This window comes from Tupaia chinensis, unplaced genomic scaffold (genome assembly GCF_000334495.1).
Source record: "Tupaia chinensis unplaced genomic scaffold, TupChi_1.0 Scaffold000017_1, whole genome shotgun sequence".
NCBI classification, from domain to species: Eukaryota; Metazoa; Chordata; class Mammalia; order Scandentia; family Tupaiidae; genus Tupaia; species Tupaia belangeri.
The window spans coordinates 3,059,424-3,078,320 of NW_006159447.1; the positions used below are offsets into that span (position 1 = coordinate 3,059,424).

Here is an 18,897-nt window from a genome sequence, read left to right on the forward strand (position 1 = left end):
TATTCATTTGAAAATTAAGCCACATACTTTAGAACAGTGGTATCATATGAACTCCCTCCATCTGCACACTGGTGACACTGCACTAATCTTACCTGGAGTCGAGGGCCTCTCAAGCATGTTCAAATGATGGGAAATGAAAGCCTGGCTATCATGAACGGTATCCATATCAATCTCCTCCTCATCTTGAGAATTTGAAAACTAAAGCAGACGCACAAAGTAAAGGAACAGAAAAGAACCATTAGCCATTATATAACTTTACCTTTGGATCTTAGCTGTTAGGAAAAGTAGACAGGAGAAGACAAAGGATATACCCCCACTTAATCTTAAAAGGAAAAGTAGTCTCTTCTCCTCAAAAGGTATCAAGAGAGAAAAAAGATTATGTAGTCCAAACTCTAAAAGAAGCTAATTAAAAATTACTGAAAATAGAAAAGCAACTAAAATCTACTCCTACATTGTGGGAATGTGCACATTCTCTCCCAAACAGAAAAGGAGTATGTGAAAACAGAAGTTAGCAAGTAACTGAAATGTCTTAGAAGGACATTTGAGTTCTTTTATGATTTGGTCTATCCCAAGTGTTCCTGCTAAGGAAAAGCCATTCCAAGTATTCAAAAAGGTTTACAAGACGGTGAATTCCTACACTGTTAATACAGGTTTAACCTGTATTTCTTACTCTGATTTTGAGTTTGACTTTACTGCTATCCTCATTCTTCTCCAGTATTTGACCAGGTTCTAGTGGGGACCCCAGTGGTGTGTCAGCCTTCCTCTTCACTCCCTGCTGATGAGCTGATATATTACATGGTGCTTCCTTGGCAAGGTGATCATCTTCCTGCGGCAATATTTAAGATCAAAATTAGATTTCTGAAGACGAGTAGCTCATGTTGTAGCTGAAAACTAATAGCTACAGCAACCATGCAGATTAGAGCATGCCCAGTGGCCAGAAGTTATCAGCGATGGGCTTAAAATAAATTTTACATTTTCTTGTTTGCTGGTCTATTTTGGGGAACAAGAGAGGTATAAAAGTAAACTTTTAGTGCTATCTCAAAAGACTGTCTTTTGGTGTCATTTTCTCCTCTATCCTGATGGATGAATGTGAAAAAAATGAATATATATGGGCAGGAATTATAAACATATTCATTTTCACAGGCTTATACATATTTAAATGTGTAAGAGCTCTTTTGTGACTCTCTTTTTCTACTTAAGGATTTATCTTACTTAGTCTTTATAACCCAAAATCCAGCACATATTTTAAACTTATAACAAGTATGGTTTTGTGCCAGAAAATTTAGGTGAGTAAATAAATAAATAAATAAATAAATATAAAATTGCTAACTAGCAAAGAGAAATCTCAGTTTTAAAGTGTCAAAACACCAGTAGGGAATTGCCAGGCAAGTAATCTGGTCTAAATATTGGTGAAAAATGAAGTTTGAAACATTGAAGATATTTTTATTATCAATCAGAAAATAATTTCTGGAAAACTTTCTTTCAATTTTAGTAAAATAGTTAATATGCACACTATAGGCCTTTCTATAAAAAGAGCAGTAATTCTGTATGCACAGCTAGAAATAAAAGCTTTTCTAAAGACACACACACACACACATATATGTATAAATTACAAAAATGTAATTTTCCATCTCCTCTCAAATCAGCAGATTTATGGGATTTATTCATTCAGTAAGCATTTGCCAGGCACCAGTATATATAATACTGTTCTAGATATTACAGAGAGTAATAAAAATCACAATTTACAAGCTTGCCATTAGCACAAGACAGATGAAATATTCCTTTCTCTTTTCCACTACTCAGAGAAGAAATTCTGGGTTCAGACAAAAACATCTATGTCATGACAAAAGAAGTACATGGACTGGCAACACCTCATTTGTTAGGTGCAGTTATATAGCTGTCAGTGGCATTGTGTAAACTGTGAAGTGCTACACAAATGTCAGTGGACCAGCTCCTTACACAGCACAATAAACTATATAATTCACTTGCTCCCGGCAAGCAATCCCTTCTATAGATGGCTCAATATAATAAAACTGTATCTTTTGTAATACACACAACTCTTACAGGGTTCTGAAATCCAACCAGCTGTGCATGACTGCTTGGATTAATCACAGCTTCCTGGTTGCCTGTTATGACCTCTGGAATTATGGTAGGATTCAAGACAGCTTTTTTCTCCTTTAGATTAAGAACCAAACCAAGTTCTGGTAAGGGTAAACAAGAAGGTCTACTGAGGCCAAAAAGTGTAAAGTACAAATCCACAGCACCGCACCGTAACCTCCAGTCATGTGAAGTACCTAAGAAGTAAATAAAGAGATAAAAGTCAGCATGCATGCACATTCACATGTTTTTAACCCTTCTGGAACCTATAAGCAGGGAATTTTGTACCTGAAAAGGCTTTATTGTCATAACTTTCTTCTTACAAAAAATGAATACTAGACATCAACCTAAATCTAATATTCCCCAAATAGTATTTGTTCTGGCCTCAAATATTACTTTTAATTATTCCTCCTCAGTAAGTATTCCACATTCACTCATTCTTTCTGTTTACCCTGTCTGATTCCCCTCACTAATAGCTTGTTAGGAAGACAGCATTCTCTGAGTCTTCACATATCCTAGCATTGAAACAAATTCTACCTTTAGACATTATTGCTTTTATGTTTTAAATATGGTAAGAAACCATACAAATGACATAAAATAGTACAATTCTAAAATTTGGTCTTACTGTAGGCAAGGAAAATATACTCAACACCTTTATATGAGCACTTCCAATAGGCAATGTCACCAAAGAGAACCATCCAAGATGAAGTTTGTCATCTCAGATGAGAAAATCTCTATGGTTCCTAGATTTCTGTTATATTTAAAATGATCTAGAGAATTTAAAACAAGAGAATGGAAGGAATATGAACATTTCTACTGATGAGAGAAATAAGCCCAATAGTTAGTTTTTACCAAAACTGTAGATTTCAAGAGTACCATTAATGTTTAAAAAGGAGAAGCAAAAAGGAAAGACGGTGCTGGAAACTGTTGTACATGATAAACATTATACTTCCTGGTTTTCAACAGCAAATATTAAAATAATAAATTTTAATCTAATAGCAGTGACTCTGATGAGATGAACATATAAATAATAATAGTATTAATTCTGTATGAGGAAGTCATCGTCCTAACAGGAGGAAATAAAATTTCCCTGAGTTCACACTGGATAGTGCACTGTGCTCGGCTGTCTGCAGGCTGGAAAAGAGCTCCATCGTGCCTAAGACACTTGCAGTTTTGCTACTGCATGATGAGGTAACAGACTTGCAACCCTCTTAGAAGCAAATGAACAATCAGGTTTCTACATCACGAAAACTATAGAGAAATTAGAAATGAACAGAACAGTACACTGAAAGTAAGGATTTTATATTGGAAACTTTTTCTTCTCTGGAATATATATATATGTGGAAACATCAATGTCCTGAACATGGCTTTCTTTTTTGCAGACACTCATTATTCTCCTCAAAGCCTTTTACATATGTAAAGATTCCATACAGGGCACAATACCCAGTCCTTGGGCTTATGTTAACAAAGGCTGCAAGGGCTCAACCCTTTGAAAGAAGGAAAGGAATCATGCCAGGGGTGAGCAATATAGTCTTTGGCAACCAGAGCAGCCGGCCCTGTATTTAAATACTCTAGACACAGGTGCTGCAAGAAAAGAAACGGTTCTTGGGCATTTTATCAGCTGCAAAAACTCAAAGGTTTAAGGTACATTGACTTCGTTTCAGAAGAAAATTAAGCCTTGAAGCAAATCAGTATCACCTATTTATATGTGCTGCGAATACCCATCTGAATCCTTCTTTATATGCTGTATATGGCATTGAAACAAACCATACAATTTTTAATTCCTTCAAGTTTTTTTTTTTAATTAATTTAAAAAAAAAGAAAATGTGTATTTTGATGAGCAAGGGGTTTTGTTTTGTTTTGTTTTAGGATGTTTGTTTGCTTAAGGATGATTAGGCAGTACAGTGAAGGCTGCTAATTGTATTGAACTGCTAAACAATGATTTTTGCTACATTTTATTTTTATGTGGACTTTTCAGTTTTGACAGGCCTTCATTATGAATAGAGGAAGGCACATCGCTGTTTTGTTACCAAGGGAAGTTCTTAATAGTGCTTTCCCTCTGAAAAATGAACTTATACATTAAAATTATGGGCTAAGAGGGAGCTAAAAATGAATAGCTGTGTTTCTGTTAAAATGACAAGAAAGCGGGTTTGCTCTGCAGCATGGTGATTAAGGAAACCAGGGTCCCATAAGGCAGATAGGAGTTTGAGGCTTGGAGCCGACAACTTGAAAATCATGATGAGTGTTTGTGCATGTGTGTACAAAATCCCAACAGGATGGAGAAATGATGAAGAGACTGCGGCATGTCCATGCCCCACTGGGAGTACTTTCTCCCTCTCTCCCTCTGTCTCTTGCAAGTACACAAGTCTTCTGATAATTAAAAAAAAAAAAAATTACTCCAGACAGAAAAAGTCAGAGATAAAGTCAGAACCCTGAAATGAATTCTAAGGTGGCTGTCACATTATCAATACTATAATTTAAAGACACAGTGATTAAAAACACAAAACAAAAAACATTCTTCTTAATTACCAGGTAATTCTGTAACAATGGACAAATCAATAGCCATGACCAACAAAGTTCATTTAGATGATCTTTAAGATCCACTGAGGTATAAAATTATATGATTTCAAGGCAATCAATTTCTTTCAAGAGAGGTCTTCCAACAACTGCTGCTTTCTGTCTTCAGTTAAAGCATTTTAAAGATACTTCTTTAACCTAGCTACCCACCCCCAGCAAGGAATGAGCAAATATATGACAAAATAACAGTCATTATTTTCTGTTCTCAGTTAAAATGTTCTTCATTCTGTCTTCATTAATAGTTACACTTTGGGACCAAGCCTTCTTACCCAAATCAGAACAACACCCAAGAAGAAAGTAGAAAATCCAGTATTGAGGTCTCTATTTTAATTAGATTATGCCTCAAGACAAACATACCCCAAATAGCAATTCTGATCTTACTAAAAAAAAAAAAAAAAATTATCTCTTCATTTTCTGAGGTAATTGCTATGAAAGCTGATCAAGTCAGGGCCAGCAAATGGACTCGCACATGGCCATCCGCAGTTCAAGTTCCAGACCTGGTGGCTTACTTTCTCTCTCTCTCTGGTGAGCATGCATGCCCCATAGCAAATTTAAAAAATAGTAAGTAAAATTAAATAAATAGCTCTTTAAAAAAACGATCAAGTAAAAAAGCTGCTAAGCAGGAAGCTCACTTTAAAACTATTGTTTACAGAACATTTCCGAATAAACACTCTCTACTGACTGAAGCTTAGAAATTTATATAGAATTCAGCCAGATAAATGTAACAGCCATTGGGTATTACTGTCTTCATCTTTCTGTTTATCTTACATTAAACAAAAAGAACAAGATTTTTATAGATAGATAGATAGAAAATTTACCTACAGAGATGAATTAATATGCTTTCATTTTCTTCTACCTTTTTAATTCTCATAAAAGAGAGTACTGGGAGAGACAGATGGAAAAGCACAACTCTGAAACTTTCTAATGTTAATAGCCAAATTGTTTATTTTATTACTCTGCGAACCTGGCAAATTCTACCAAACTGAATTAGAAGTTGTCCCTCCTTCTACCCCCTAAAAAATAGCTATACACTTCCAAACACTAAAAATTTTTGCGTAAATAAAGTTAGCCTTCAATGCCCTGTGTAAGTACACATGTATTTATGTCATTCTTACAGTACTGTGCCAAACACTGAAGAACAATAAGGGGTAATGGCTGATGCTTTCTTGTAATGACAGATAGTTGACAATATCATCTCAATGAAAGCCTGTACCTTTAGAAATGAAAAACTATTCTTAACCAGGCAAGAGCAGAGAAAGTACTTATATCTTAAATAAAATGTAAAACACTAATAAAAATTTCCCATTGAGTTTTTATTTTCCAAGTCTATTTTTTAAATTATTGTCATGCTGGCTTATATATAATTCAGTATCTTAAAGCTATAAAAGGTAGGATCTCATATGTTCTGAGTTTTGAAACATTTTTCTTTGGAAAAAGAAAATCATTTCTTTCACTATGGGGGAGAAACACCTACCCACACAGCTAAGAGAAGTCAGCCAGGCTCCAACAACACCTGCACTACATTGCCCATAGCAGAAAACACAGACTCATGAGGCCCTTTATACATGGATCCTGATCTATCTTTCCAGATAACACTATTTTCTAAGCATCCTTTTGAAATGTGTGGATTTTACACATAATCTTCCTACCCAACAGATTTTTCTCCTGCTGGACAACTTCTTATTTCTATTCCTAAAGAGCTAGGCTCAAATGTCACCTCTCAATGAACATTCTACTCAGGGTTCATGGCTTTTTTTTTGAAGGTTTTTGCCATGGAGTGTGTATGCTCACCAGACAGACAGAGACACAGTGAGAAAGAGAGAAATCACCCCCCAGGGGGATGGCCATGCTGTAATCTCTTCTCTTCCATTCTCCTCCTAGAAATTTTGGGCATACACAGGCACGTTTGTGCCTGGTGTCAAATCGCCAGATCCAGGACTCAAACCAGGTCAGTCACGTGGGAGTCTAGAACCTTAACCACTGTGCCACCTGCTGGAACCCACGGTCCAACCACACCCGACTGGGGGTACTCATCCCCTTCCTGTCAAGCACATACATCCCCTGGCAATAAAAAACAGACAAAAAACCTTTATTACAACTACAACTATGTATATGACAGAAACACAAATATACCCAATTTTTTCCAAAGGCTAAATAAATATACCGAAATCTTAATAGTGATAATAATAAAATGATACATTTTCCTTTATTTTTCCAGATAAACTCTGTAAAATGATAATATTACTTTTATAATCAAAAAATACTGCAGAAGTTAAATAATAAATGAATTTCTTAGTAAAGATTCATTCATGTATCCCAGAGGTTGAGGTTTAGAAGGGAAATGGCAATCCTCTCAGGTCTATCTGCCCTATCTAATGTCCAACCAAGGTCCTCCAAAAACATTTTCTAAAAACCCCATTATACATGCCACTTCTACTATTCATGTTGCTCCCTTATTATTTATAAATCTGAAACACTGAGCAATAAATTGTTTATGACTATGGTTTATGATGAACGGACAAGCGATAAACTCTGAGCTCACTGTTTGGTTTAGGTTATTGGCACAGAGAATTCCAAACCAAAGGAGCAACTGAATTTCATACTGCACACTACCAAAATTAAACACTAACCATCAGGGCTTGAATGTGTATAACCACAGCCTTCCAATGGCTTCAAATGTCTCACAGAAATGTACCATTAATCTTAAACACACAAATATTTTGTCCCCCAAAAAATATTCCCTAAAAGGTAATTACAGAATTCTTCACATTTCATTATTCTTTCCTCGGATATGTAATCTCTCACAGTCAAGGTCTCATGTATCCTTTACATTCAACTCAGTCATGTTATGCCACATATTAACTACTGAGTGATCCTTTGTATGTCTCTGATACTCACCCCTAGATATAAGTAATAGAAATAAGAACATCTTTTAAGGTAAACAGAGGTAACAAAATACAGAACATGCAAATGGCAATGATCATTCTTCTAGGGGTCAGGACAAACGTTGGAAAATCAACTTAACAATATCTTAGTATAAACAGGTTTATGTGTTGTTTTCTGAAGACTCAAGGGCAAGGTTTATGCTATTTTTCTATTTTACTATATTTCACCAAAATAAATACTATGCTATCATGGTGTCTTATCCGAGGGCATTGCATTATGCTAATGAAACTGAAAGATAGCAGTCATACAACCATGTACTATCTTAATAACAGTAAATATAATGATAAAATAATTAACTATGATTCAGTGAAAGTAATCATTAATGAGATGGACAGGATGACCTATTTTCCAAGATTCCAAAAAACATAAATGACATCTTAAAAAAAAAATCCTTAAGGGGCCAGCAGGTGGCATGGTGTTTGAAGCACTGGACACTCCCATATGGTCAACCATGGTTTGAGTCTCAGACCTGATGGCTTGCTTTCTTACATTCGTTCTCTCTCTCTCTCTTTCTTTCTGTGTCTGTGTGTGTCTCTCTCTCTGTTCAAATTAAAATAAAAATGAATGATAAATAAAATTAAATAATTCTTTTTAAAAAATCCTTTAAATATTTGAATACCTATAGCTTTCTCGCTACCTATCTGCACCAACTTTGTTTACCTTATAGCATAATACATTTCAGCCTAGTCACTGACTCAATCTTTAACCCTAAATCTGTATTACAATTTCAGCCTATCAAAGACATAGGTTAATTTTCTTTAAATATATATAACATTTACAAGTTGGTAAGAAAAGACCAATAATCCACTTAAATAAAAATGGCAAAAGATATGGATAACTTCTAAAACAGGAACTACAAAGGGCTGAAATATATGAGAAGCACTAGCAAAGTGTTACGCTATGCTACTGTAACATTTTTTAGTATTTAATAAGATGCTGAGCTATACAAATTCTAACTCAATGTTCAGTCTGCAGAAGTAGGTATCACTACCACCTGTACTCTACGAATGAAGAATCACACAGTGTAATAATTGAGCACCTCAACAGAGTTGTTCCAGAGCTAGTGCTCTTAAGCATGACGTGATAGTGCCTCTTGACCTCACTGTACCATATACAGGAAAACTATGAGACATAATCTATACTGTGCAGAACAACAACAGTATGTACTTTAAAAAATACAGACCATATGTCTTCCTATAGGTACTGAATGACCCTGGAAGGATACAGAAATTGGTTACCTCTGGGGAAGTCCACTAAGTGGCAAAGGAAAAGGTGAAAAGATTTATTTTTCACCCTTTTCTAATATTCTAAAATAATAATAATACTTGCAGCTTCATGTTTATAGTCATTAGCCATCTGTACACTTTCACATAAATTAGTATTTTTGTTTTTCCAACAACCCAACAGAGCAAAGTGAGTGAATATATCCTTAATAAATTCATTATAACACCCACTATCATGAAAATGTGATATCCTACCCTACAAAAAAAAAAAAGTTAACATTAGTTTTTTGTTTGTTTTTAAGAGAGATTTTTGCTATAGGGCGCAAGCATTCACTGGAAAGACAGAGAGACACAAAGCGAGAAATCACCCAGTAGGGAGGATGGCCACACCACAGTCCCTTCTCCTCCAGTCTCCTCTCAGGATCTTAGGCATATACGCACACACACACATTCCTAGTATGAGTTTTAAGCCACTGGGTCTGGCACTTGAACCACAGTTGACTATATGGGAGTCTAGCAAGGTAACCATTATACCACCTGCTGTTCCCTAACTTCAGTTTTTTTTTTTTTTGAGAGGTTTTTTCACTATAGGGTGCGTGTGCTCGCCAGACAGACAGAGAGAGACATAGAGACAGAAAGCGAGAAATCACCCCCCGGGGGGATGGCCATGCCGCAATCCCTTCTCCTCCATTCTCCTCTCGGGATCTTGGGCACGCACGCACACGAGCCTGGCGTGAGTTCTAAGCCACTGGGTCCAGGACGCGAACCGCGGTTGACTACGTGGGAGTCCAGCGACATAGCCATTACACTAACTGCTAGTTCCCCCTAACTTCAGTTCTTAAATGCTACTGAATTGAAAACCTGTTGTAAACAAAAATATTCCAATAAAATTAAAAAACAAAAACCACACTGCTTGCTCACCAGAATTCATAAGTTTCCAAAGTTGATCTACCAGGGCTTCATTGCATAAGGGAGACTCCATGTTCTTCGTAAATGGTGGGTTCTTTGTCAACATGTTTAGAATCTTATGCCTGAAAGATTAAACATGAATTTTTGTTGACCATTTGCTGACTGATGCTAAGAGTAGGAGATATCATAAAATATACAAATATATTTTCCCTCTTACATCTAACTTTGTCTTCAGTTTTTTTTTTTTTTTTTTAATCGCCAGAGGGTGTGTTTGCTTGCCAGAGAGGTAAAGAGTGCATGTGCACACACGTGCATGACTCATAACAGGCCAGTCACACAGCACTCCTTCTCCCTCCATTTCCTCATCCTATCAGGATCTGGAGCAGAAACACACACCCAGAGTGTTTTTCAAATTGTCAAGGCTAGGATTTGAACCACAGTTGGCCATGTATGATTGAGCTTCCTATATAAAGTATTTTATTGCTGTGATATGGGTTCACTGAGGTTTAGTTTCACTCTAAAAAAATTATGCTATATTCTAAATATTAATTACTTGTTTTTTCACTAATAAATTCTGGTGGGTTTATTCTTTTTAAAATTGCCTTACTGGGCAACTAAATCTCCTAAAACTGCATGTAGTGAAGGGAAAAAAGGAACAGATCTAGGAAATTCAAGACCTAAGAGTAATAGAAATACTTGGACATAAATGAGGAAGAAAAACACTGAGTTGTAATTCTTACGAAGGATAGCAAAACTTCAAAGAAGATGAATCAGGCAAACTTTTATGCACTGGCAGTAAGACTTCACATTGGATTTGTAATTAAGAGGGAGAGAGGAGGAAAGTATAATCTTTGTAGTTTAAATAATTTAATTCCCTTTGGCTGCAATTTCATGTCCATAAAACTGAAAGAAATAGATTCAGTGACTATCCTTTGTGTTTTGAAATTTAAGACTGTATGAAATAAGACTACTAAAAAGTTATAAGAGTAAAAGTGAAAGGTGGTTAAGGATACAATGTATAGATAGGTAATATGAAAGAGGATATAAATCTTTATAGATATTTCTTATCCATATTTTCATCTTTATGGAGAAAGACAATTTCCATCCTTCAGGATCTCTAGTTGTAAGAGTATGTCAGTAACAGAAGTTATCTATAAATCACATATTTTTAAATGTGGGTGAGTTGGTTAATGTTGTTATACTTTTTAATCTATGTAAGAAGAAAAGTTAAGTCTCTACCCAGCTGCTTTCCAAGTACTCTAAATGTCTAGTAGGGCGCAACTCATGAAACTTAAATTCCAAACTCTATTTGGTCATGTCAATGAATTATAAGAATCCTTTGAGAATATAGAGCAAAGATAATTAGTACATGTATTACTTTTAGTAAATTAAACATTTTCTTGAAAATTTTGTTTTTCTTTAAAGTCTAAGTGATAGAAAAAAGGCTATCAAGAAAATGTATGTAAAGATTCAAAATGATTTAAAAAATTAATACAAAACCCATAATAAGCATATGTCTCAGGCATCTGACAGACCTGAAAGAAATCTTAAGAAAATCTTAGGTTATCTGACCTATGTTCATAGCAGCAAAACATCACATTATTTTCCTAAAAAAAAAAAAAAGACAAAATTTTCGGTAGACTGGTCCTATCTCATGTCCAATCGCAATCTATAAGAAAACAAATCAAATCAAAACCAAAAAACTTATTTAGAATTCTTTCAGGAGAAAAAGCATTAGATGTAAGTGCATCCCTTGAGGAGATCATACATTCTAGTCATGTATATACTTGACTCTGAAATGAGAGAGTAATTCCACAGCATCTTAAAATAATACTTCCCAATCCAAACCAGACACAGTTGATGGTTCTTCCTATCAATTTGAAAAGTATATTCATGCATAGAAACAACTGGAAACAACAAACCAAAATGTTTAAGGATTGTTTATTGGGCAGCCCAGTAGCCTAGAGGTAGAGAGAGCCAGATCCCACATACCAATCACAGTTTGAATCCCAGCTCCCTGGTGTCATGTTTTCAGGCATCTGCATGCCCCAAATCCAGACAAGACAGACAAACAGAAGAGACTGTGATGTGACCAGGTCCGAGGACCCACTGGAGCAGGGCAGGGTGGAAGGGAGTGGTGTTCTGTGTGTGTCTCTCTCTGGCAAGTACATGCATCTTCCAGCAATTAAAAGAAGAATTGGGGGATGGTGGGTGGTATGATGGCTGGGGCGCTGGACTCTCACCTGGTTGACTGCAGGTTGAGTCCTGGACTCTGTGGCTTGAAACTCATCCCAGGCATATGTGTGTGAGTGTCCAAAATCCCAGGAGGACAATGAAGGAGAAGGGACTATGGCATGGCCATCATCCCTGAGGGGCGATTACTACAGCAAGTGCACATGCCCTATAGCAAAAATCTCTCTCAAACAAAGAATTGTTTCTCTATATTAACAGATATGTAAAGTTGATCAAGACAAAATTTCTGGGTCTAAATCCTCATTTCTACTTGTAATGACAATTATTTTCCAGTTTCAAAACTCTGTATCATAATATTAAAACAAATGAACAAAATTTGAGTGCCTACTACATGCAAAGAAATGAAGACACATGTTTAAATTTAATACTACCTGAAATATTCTACTTTACAAAGAAAACAAAAATTAAGGAAATGACTAGGAGGAGATATAAAAATGAAAGTGAGTTTTGGGACTGGGATTTTGTTGTACTTTCCCCCTACTTTCTCAATTTTTGATAATGTTACATTATTTAAAAGAAAAATCCCCAGTCTAATAAAAATGGACACTTTATATGAGAGAAAACAAATGGCATTCTCTAACACATTACTCTTACATTTAAAATGGTGAGACGAATTGATAGAGGTTTTATTTTGAATATGCAGATTGAGTAGCCCTTATCCAGAATATTTGGAACCGTTAAGTGTTTCAGACTTCAAATTATGGTTTTAATTTTGGCATATTTGTATGTATACAATGAGGTATCTTGGGAATGGGACCCACGTTTAAACAAAGTTCATTTTGTGTCTCATATGAATCTTCTATACACAGCTAAAGGTAATTCTACACAATACTCTTGTATTGCAGCATTCTGACTGCAACCCATCACATGGCTCAGGTGAGAGTTTTTCACTTATGGCATCATATCAGTTATCAAAAAATTTAATTTTGGAACATGTTAGATTCCAGATTTTCAGATGCAAGATGTTCAATCTACACAGGAGTCCTTCATGTCCACTACAAATTGTTGCATAAGCTTTCTCTTGTTACAATAGAAATCATACTTAAAATTACAGGAAATAAACTTTATTACTAATACTTGTATAAGGGAACTTGAAAAAATTCACAGGTAATGCGCATTATGAAAAAACTACACAGGATTTAAACAATTTTCAGTACCCAAATAAACCTATACATTTTTTAATGAATATTTTGAATACCCTTCATACATTTTGAAAATATCTTTCCAAGGTATATATTTTGAAAATAACTTTCCAAAGTCAAATAAAAAGAGATATGAATTAATACATAGTATATTCGTGCTTTAAAAGATCACGAACAATCGTACCATATATAATACGAAGTTATTCAAGTCATGTCAGGATTTACAAAAACAAAACATATAGCACATAAACTAACCTTACATAGGGTACAGGATCATTCTGAATCATATTAAGTAGCCATTGCAGTTCTTCGTAACTCCTGTCCACTGCAAATTAAAAATATGTATTAATTATTAATTATAACAAATAACAAGTGACAAGCAGGGAATTTCTACTTAATATTTAAGACTTGCCTTGACTAGATTTCCAGTCAGAGTCGAAGGCAAGAGGCAAACTCTTATATTTTCTTAAAGTTACATGTAGCTAAGACTTAAAATTAGCACCAAGTATATTTTTCTTTACTAAAGTTCTAACTGATGGCAAACATAGAACATATTATAATTTATTAAGAGTGCTAAGTTAGGGACCAGCAGTTAGTGTAATGGCTGTGTCGCGGAACTCCCATGTAGTCAACCATGGTTCAAGTCCTGGACCCGATGGTTTAAACTCACGCCAGGCGCATGTGTATGCGGGCCCAAGATCCCAAGAGGAGAATGGAGGAGAAGGGATTGCAGCGTGACCATCCCCCCGGGGGGGGATTTCTCGCTTTCTGTCTCTCTGGTGAGTGAACATGCAAAAAAATCTCCCAAAAAAAAAAAAGAGTGCTAAGTTAGGGACCAGCAGTTAGTGTAATGGCTGTGTCGCGGAACTCCCATGTAGTCAACCATGGTTCAAGTCCTGGACCCGATGGTTTAAACTCACGCCAGGCGCATGTGTATGCGGGCCCAAGATCCCAAGAGGAGAATGGAGGAGAAGGGATTGCAGCGTGACCATCCCCCCGGGGGGGGATTTCTCGCTTTCTGTCTCTCTGGTGAGTGAACATGCAAAAAAATCTCCCAAAAAAAAAAAAGAGTGCTAAGTTAAAGATGATTAACTTTAATTGGATAACTTGGTTTAAATAAAAATGTTTATAGATGCTTAAGGACGTTTGATACACGATGATATCTCAATTCTATTATTTAGTACTAGTATTTTTCTTTCTTCTATTTAGCACCAATATTTAAATTTATAATTTAACAACCAATGAAGTCTGGACTCAAGGTTCACATTTAAACATCATTCAATTAAACTATACTTATTAGTTTAGCATTCTTCTTTTTTTTTTTCTTTTTTCTTTCTTTTTTCTTTTTTTTGGTGAGGTTTTCGCTATAGGGCGCATGCACTAGCCAGACAGACAGAGACAGAGAGACAGAAAGCGAGAAATCACCCCCCAGGGGGGATGGCCACGCCACAATCCCTTCTCCTCCATTCTCCTCTCGGGATCTTGGGCACGCATGCACATGCGCCCGGTGTGAGTTTTAAGCCACCAGGTCTGGGACACGAACCACAGTCGACTACGTGGGAGTCCAGCGACATAGCCATTATGTTAACTGCTGGTTCCATAGTTTAGCATTCTTTTGGAAATCATATTAGTATTCTATTTCACCTCAGGCAATATTAATCCATGAAATCTTCATAATTATGAGACACCGAACATCATGTATCTTGGGAAAAAAGGTTGGGAACACTGGCATATTTGGTAGATGTCAAGACTTCTAGAATTCATGAATTTTTATAACATCAAAACTGAGTTGGAGACTGATACAGAATTACATTTTTTTCTTGCCAAGAAATTTATTTTAAAATAACAATGAAACTCAGTATTTTTACCATTATTTCTTAAAAGAAAGGGTATTCTTTTTATTTGTCATAGGGTGTGTGTGCTCACTAGAGAGGGAGAGGGAGGGGGACAAAGAACTCCCCACAGGGTGTGGTTATTCCACAATCCTTTCCCATCTACTTTGCCGTCCTGCCAGGATCCTGGGCACACACACCCTAGCATGTTTTTCAAGCCGCTGGGACCAGAATTCAGACTACTCAGTCAGTCGTGTGTGTGGGATCCAGCTTTCTCAACCACTAAGCCATGGGGCTGTCCAAAAAGAAAGGCATTTTAACCTTCAGTAAAGAAGAACAAAAAATGACAGTCCTTTTAAAACTTTAACATATAAAATATCCATGTTATATTATTCCCCTTTCTTTACCTCTGGCTATAAATAAGGATTTCATCTATAAGAGGTTACAAAGAATTAAGTATACTTTGACATAAAAAAAAAGAACCAATATGTATTTTAAAAACTTGACTCCCCTTTTCTTTTTTCTACAATCAAGTGAAAAGTTTAGCATATGTTTAACTTTTTTACTTTTCTTGTCTTTTAGTGCTATAATCTGAACTTTTAGATGTAGAGTACATTTACATACCCCTACTTGCATACTAATTTTAAAGAACTACTTCTGAAATGTGTATCAAATATAATAACGAGTGTAACAAATATTTATTTATTTTATGGACACAGTTACTTTATCTACTTAATTTACTTTTTAAAAAATTGCTAGATGGTGCATAAGCTTACCAGAGATGGGACTGGTGGGGAGAAAGGGAAAGTGAACAAGCACCCCCCATAGAGGATGGCCGCAAGACAATCCTTCTCCTCCATTTCTCCTTTTGGGACTTTGGAGAGACACGCAGGCACACAGACACACACACACACACCCACACACACACATCCACACACGTGCCATGTTTTCAAAGACATCAGGTCCAGGACTTGAACTGTAGAGTTGGCTATGTGGGATTCAGTCACCTCAACCACCATGCCACTCCTCTACTTCTTTCATTTCACAGTTTACCAGTCTTCATTCATCATTTGATTCACATTGTGGTCAGTTGAAAATATAGGGGAATTCTGTTTTTAAGAATGCTACAAAGAAGATGTATTTGGATGTCAGGAAAGTCATGATGCATTTTTATATAGGAAAAGAGAAAAATATGTCGACAACCCAATACTTCTAATTCTCTAAGCCTATGTGAGGGACTTGGTGAAGGAGAGAAATCTTAGATCACAGTTTGCCTGTGGAAAATTACCCAGCCATTGTTCACTTTCTTCGACTCATTTTATTCTGAAGAATTTAGAGGCTGCACTATTCTTTTACCTTTTCTTTTAACCTTGTTCTGATATTTCTACGAGCTTACACATTTTTTATTATTCTTAAGAATTAAAACTTCATCAGAATCTAGCTTATGTCGGTTTCATTAACACCTTTTCAGAATATCCTATTTCTTCTTGGATTATTATTCTTCTTTGATCTGTTCTATTTTTTCACAACCATTTTATTTATAAAAATTTTCGTCTCTTAATGTTTCTCTTCTAAGTTTATGAAACTTATGAATTTATGAATTGATTGAAATATTTTAATTACTCACTTTCTGGTTTGTCTTGTGTTTTTCTGAACTTCAAGAAGTCTTGATTAATCCCCCCACTGAAGTTCCTATTTATGTTTTGTCCTACTTTTTCAGAAAAATTTTCACATAGGTATAAGATGTTTTATTGGGCCTCCTTAGCATTTCCCCACAAATCACCTCTACTACTATTTAAAACAAGGTGCAATTAAAGCTACAGAATGATACACTCCTTGTAAAGACCAAAAATATTTATAATTTTATTCTTTTTATACAAATTCTACATCTACAAAAACTATTTCTAAATCAGTGAATCAAGAATTTAAAGGTCAGCAGGTGGTAGGGAGGTTAAGGCAGCTGGATATCACATGTCTGATTGTGCAGTTTAAGTCCCACACCCTGTGGCATGAAAATCACATTGGCCCTATGTGTATGCATGCCCAAAATCCAGAGAGGAGAATAGAGGAGCAAGGTCACTGACCCTGGAAGGAGATTACTCACTTTCTCTGTGTCTGGCAAGTGCATACCCTACAGTAAAAAAAAAAAAAGGAAAGAAAAGAAAGAAAGAAAGAAAGAAAGAAAGAACGAACGAACGAACTTTAAATATGGACCAGTCCCATAGCTAGGAGTTAAGGTCTATGCACAGGGACCAAGATCTCACTTGGCCAGCCAAAGTTCAAATTATCGCTCCAGTGGCGTAAAAAGCACACTAGGCATGTAGGCATGCATGCCCCAAATCCTGACAGGACAGAAAAATGTAGGAAAAAAAGATTCAACATGACCATGCTCCACTGGGGATTCTCTCTCTCTCTCTTTGAAAAGCACTTGCATCCTTGGTAATAAAACAAAGACAAAAAGGATTTAAAATCAAAATATTCATATTACATGTCCTATGAAAACCCTGAAAACTAAAACTGGCTTTAAAAAGTAAGCATTTCTTCCTAAAAATGATATGATCATCTATTTCTGAAGAATTACCTTTAGTGTAATCAACAACTGCTTCCAAAGCTGCAATTCTAATGTCCACAAAGTGGCCATATTCAGCATAAGATTTAAAAAGAGCTGGATCACTGGGTACATGTCCATTCTTCTGAAGAACCCGTATGGCTCTCAAACAACTAGGGGGGAAAAGTATTTAAGTTAATTACTTTCTTTTTTTTAAAAAGAAAAAATTACTTATTTCTTCCATGAGAGAGAAAAAGAGACAGAGGGAGAGAGAGAGGCAGGCACCCACAACAGGAGTCTCATGCTACAATCCACCCGCAGTCTCAGCTAGCCTGAGTACCAGCAGCACATATGTATGCCTGGCGTCGGTAGAGTGGCTGTGGGATGTGAACAGAGAAATCTCAGGTGGATTCAGTTGTACTATTGTCTACCCCAAAGTTAACTGCTTTCATTGAAATATTAAAAAAACTTACATGATTTAAATCCACTTTCAACTCATAATGTAAAATTTTTTGCAATGAAAATAAAAATTAAAATCTATGGGAATCAGTAGTTAGCGTAATGGCTATGTCGCTGGATTCCCACGTAGTCGACTGCGGTTCACATCCCGGACCCAGTGGCTTAAAACTCACGCCAGGCGCGTGTGCGTGCGTGCCCAGGATCCTGAGAGGAGAATGGAGGAGAAGGGATTGCAGTGTGACCATCCCCCCTGGGGGGTGATTTCTCACTTTCTGTCTATGTCTTTCTGTCTGTCTGGCAAGCGCACACGCCCTATAGCGAAAAAACCTCTCCCCCCCAAAAAAAATTAAAATCTAAATACTATTAAAATAAAACAAATCTTAAAACTTGTGTGGAGGGACCAGCAGTTAGCGTAATGGCTATGTCGCTGAACTCCCATGTAGCCGACCATGATTCGGGCACGTGTGCGTGCGTGCCCAAGATCGCGAGAGGAGAATGGAGAAGGGATTGCGGCATGACCATCCCCCCTAGGGGGTGATTTCGCGCTTTCTATCTCTCTGTCTCTCTCTGTCTAGCGAGTGTACACGCAAAAACCTCTTCCCCCCCCCAAAAAAAAAGAAAAGAAAACTTGTATGGAAACTCACCCAAAGTTTTCCATCATCATTTTCTTAAATAAGAATACTGTTCAGGTAAAATTGTTAGCATAAAATACAACTTAAACATTTTTTCCCCAAAGTATTAGTAATACAGTTTATTCACTATATGTAAAGATGGCTGAATTACTCATAATGTTTGAATCAGTTAGCAAACTCCAAAAAAAAAGAGCAGAGTTTGTGTGTGCGTGTGTATGTGTGTAGGTCTGCATACGTGTGGTGTTTTTATTTTTAGACAGGGCCTTCTATGTCACAGTA

The 18,897-nt window shown here is 36.2% G+C and overlaps 1 protein-coding gene across 2 annotated transcripts in view; it reads right to left on the reverse strand.

The window, feature by feature from the left end:
* Nucleotides 1-18,897, reverse strand: part of TAF2 (TATA-box binding protein associated factor 2) — an 82,699-nt gene that overhangs the window by 15,856 nt on the left and 47,946 nt on the right. The window contains exons 20-25 of one of the 2 annotated variants that reach the window (XM_014586104.2): nucleotides 17,561-17,700; nucleotides 13,403-13,472; nucleotides 9,765-9,874; nucleotides 2,065-2,294; nucleotides 671-826; nucleotides 93-198 (exon numbers count right to left, since the gene is read on the reverse strand). In XM_014586104.2, coding sequence (XP_014441590.1) covers nucleotides 93-198; nucleotides 671-826; nucleotides 2,065-2,294; nucleotides 9,765-9,874; nucleotides 13,403-13,472; nucleotides 17,561-17,700 — 812 coding nt within the window. The remainder of the gene's footprint in view (nucleotides 1-92; nucleotides 199-670; nucleotides 827-2,064; nucleotides 2,295-9,764; nucleotides 9,875-13,402; nucleotides 13,473-17,560; nucleotides 17,701-18,897) is intronic. The other variant, XM_006140058.3, reaches the window with a different exon arrangement.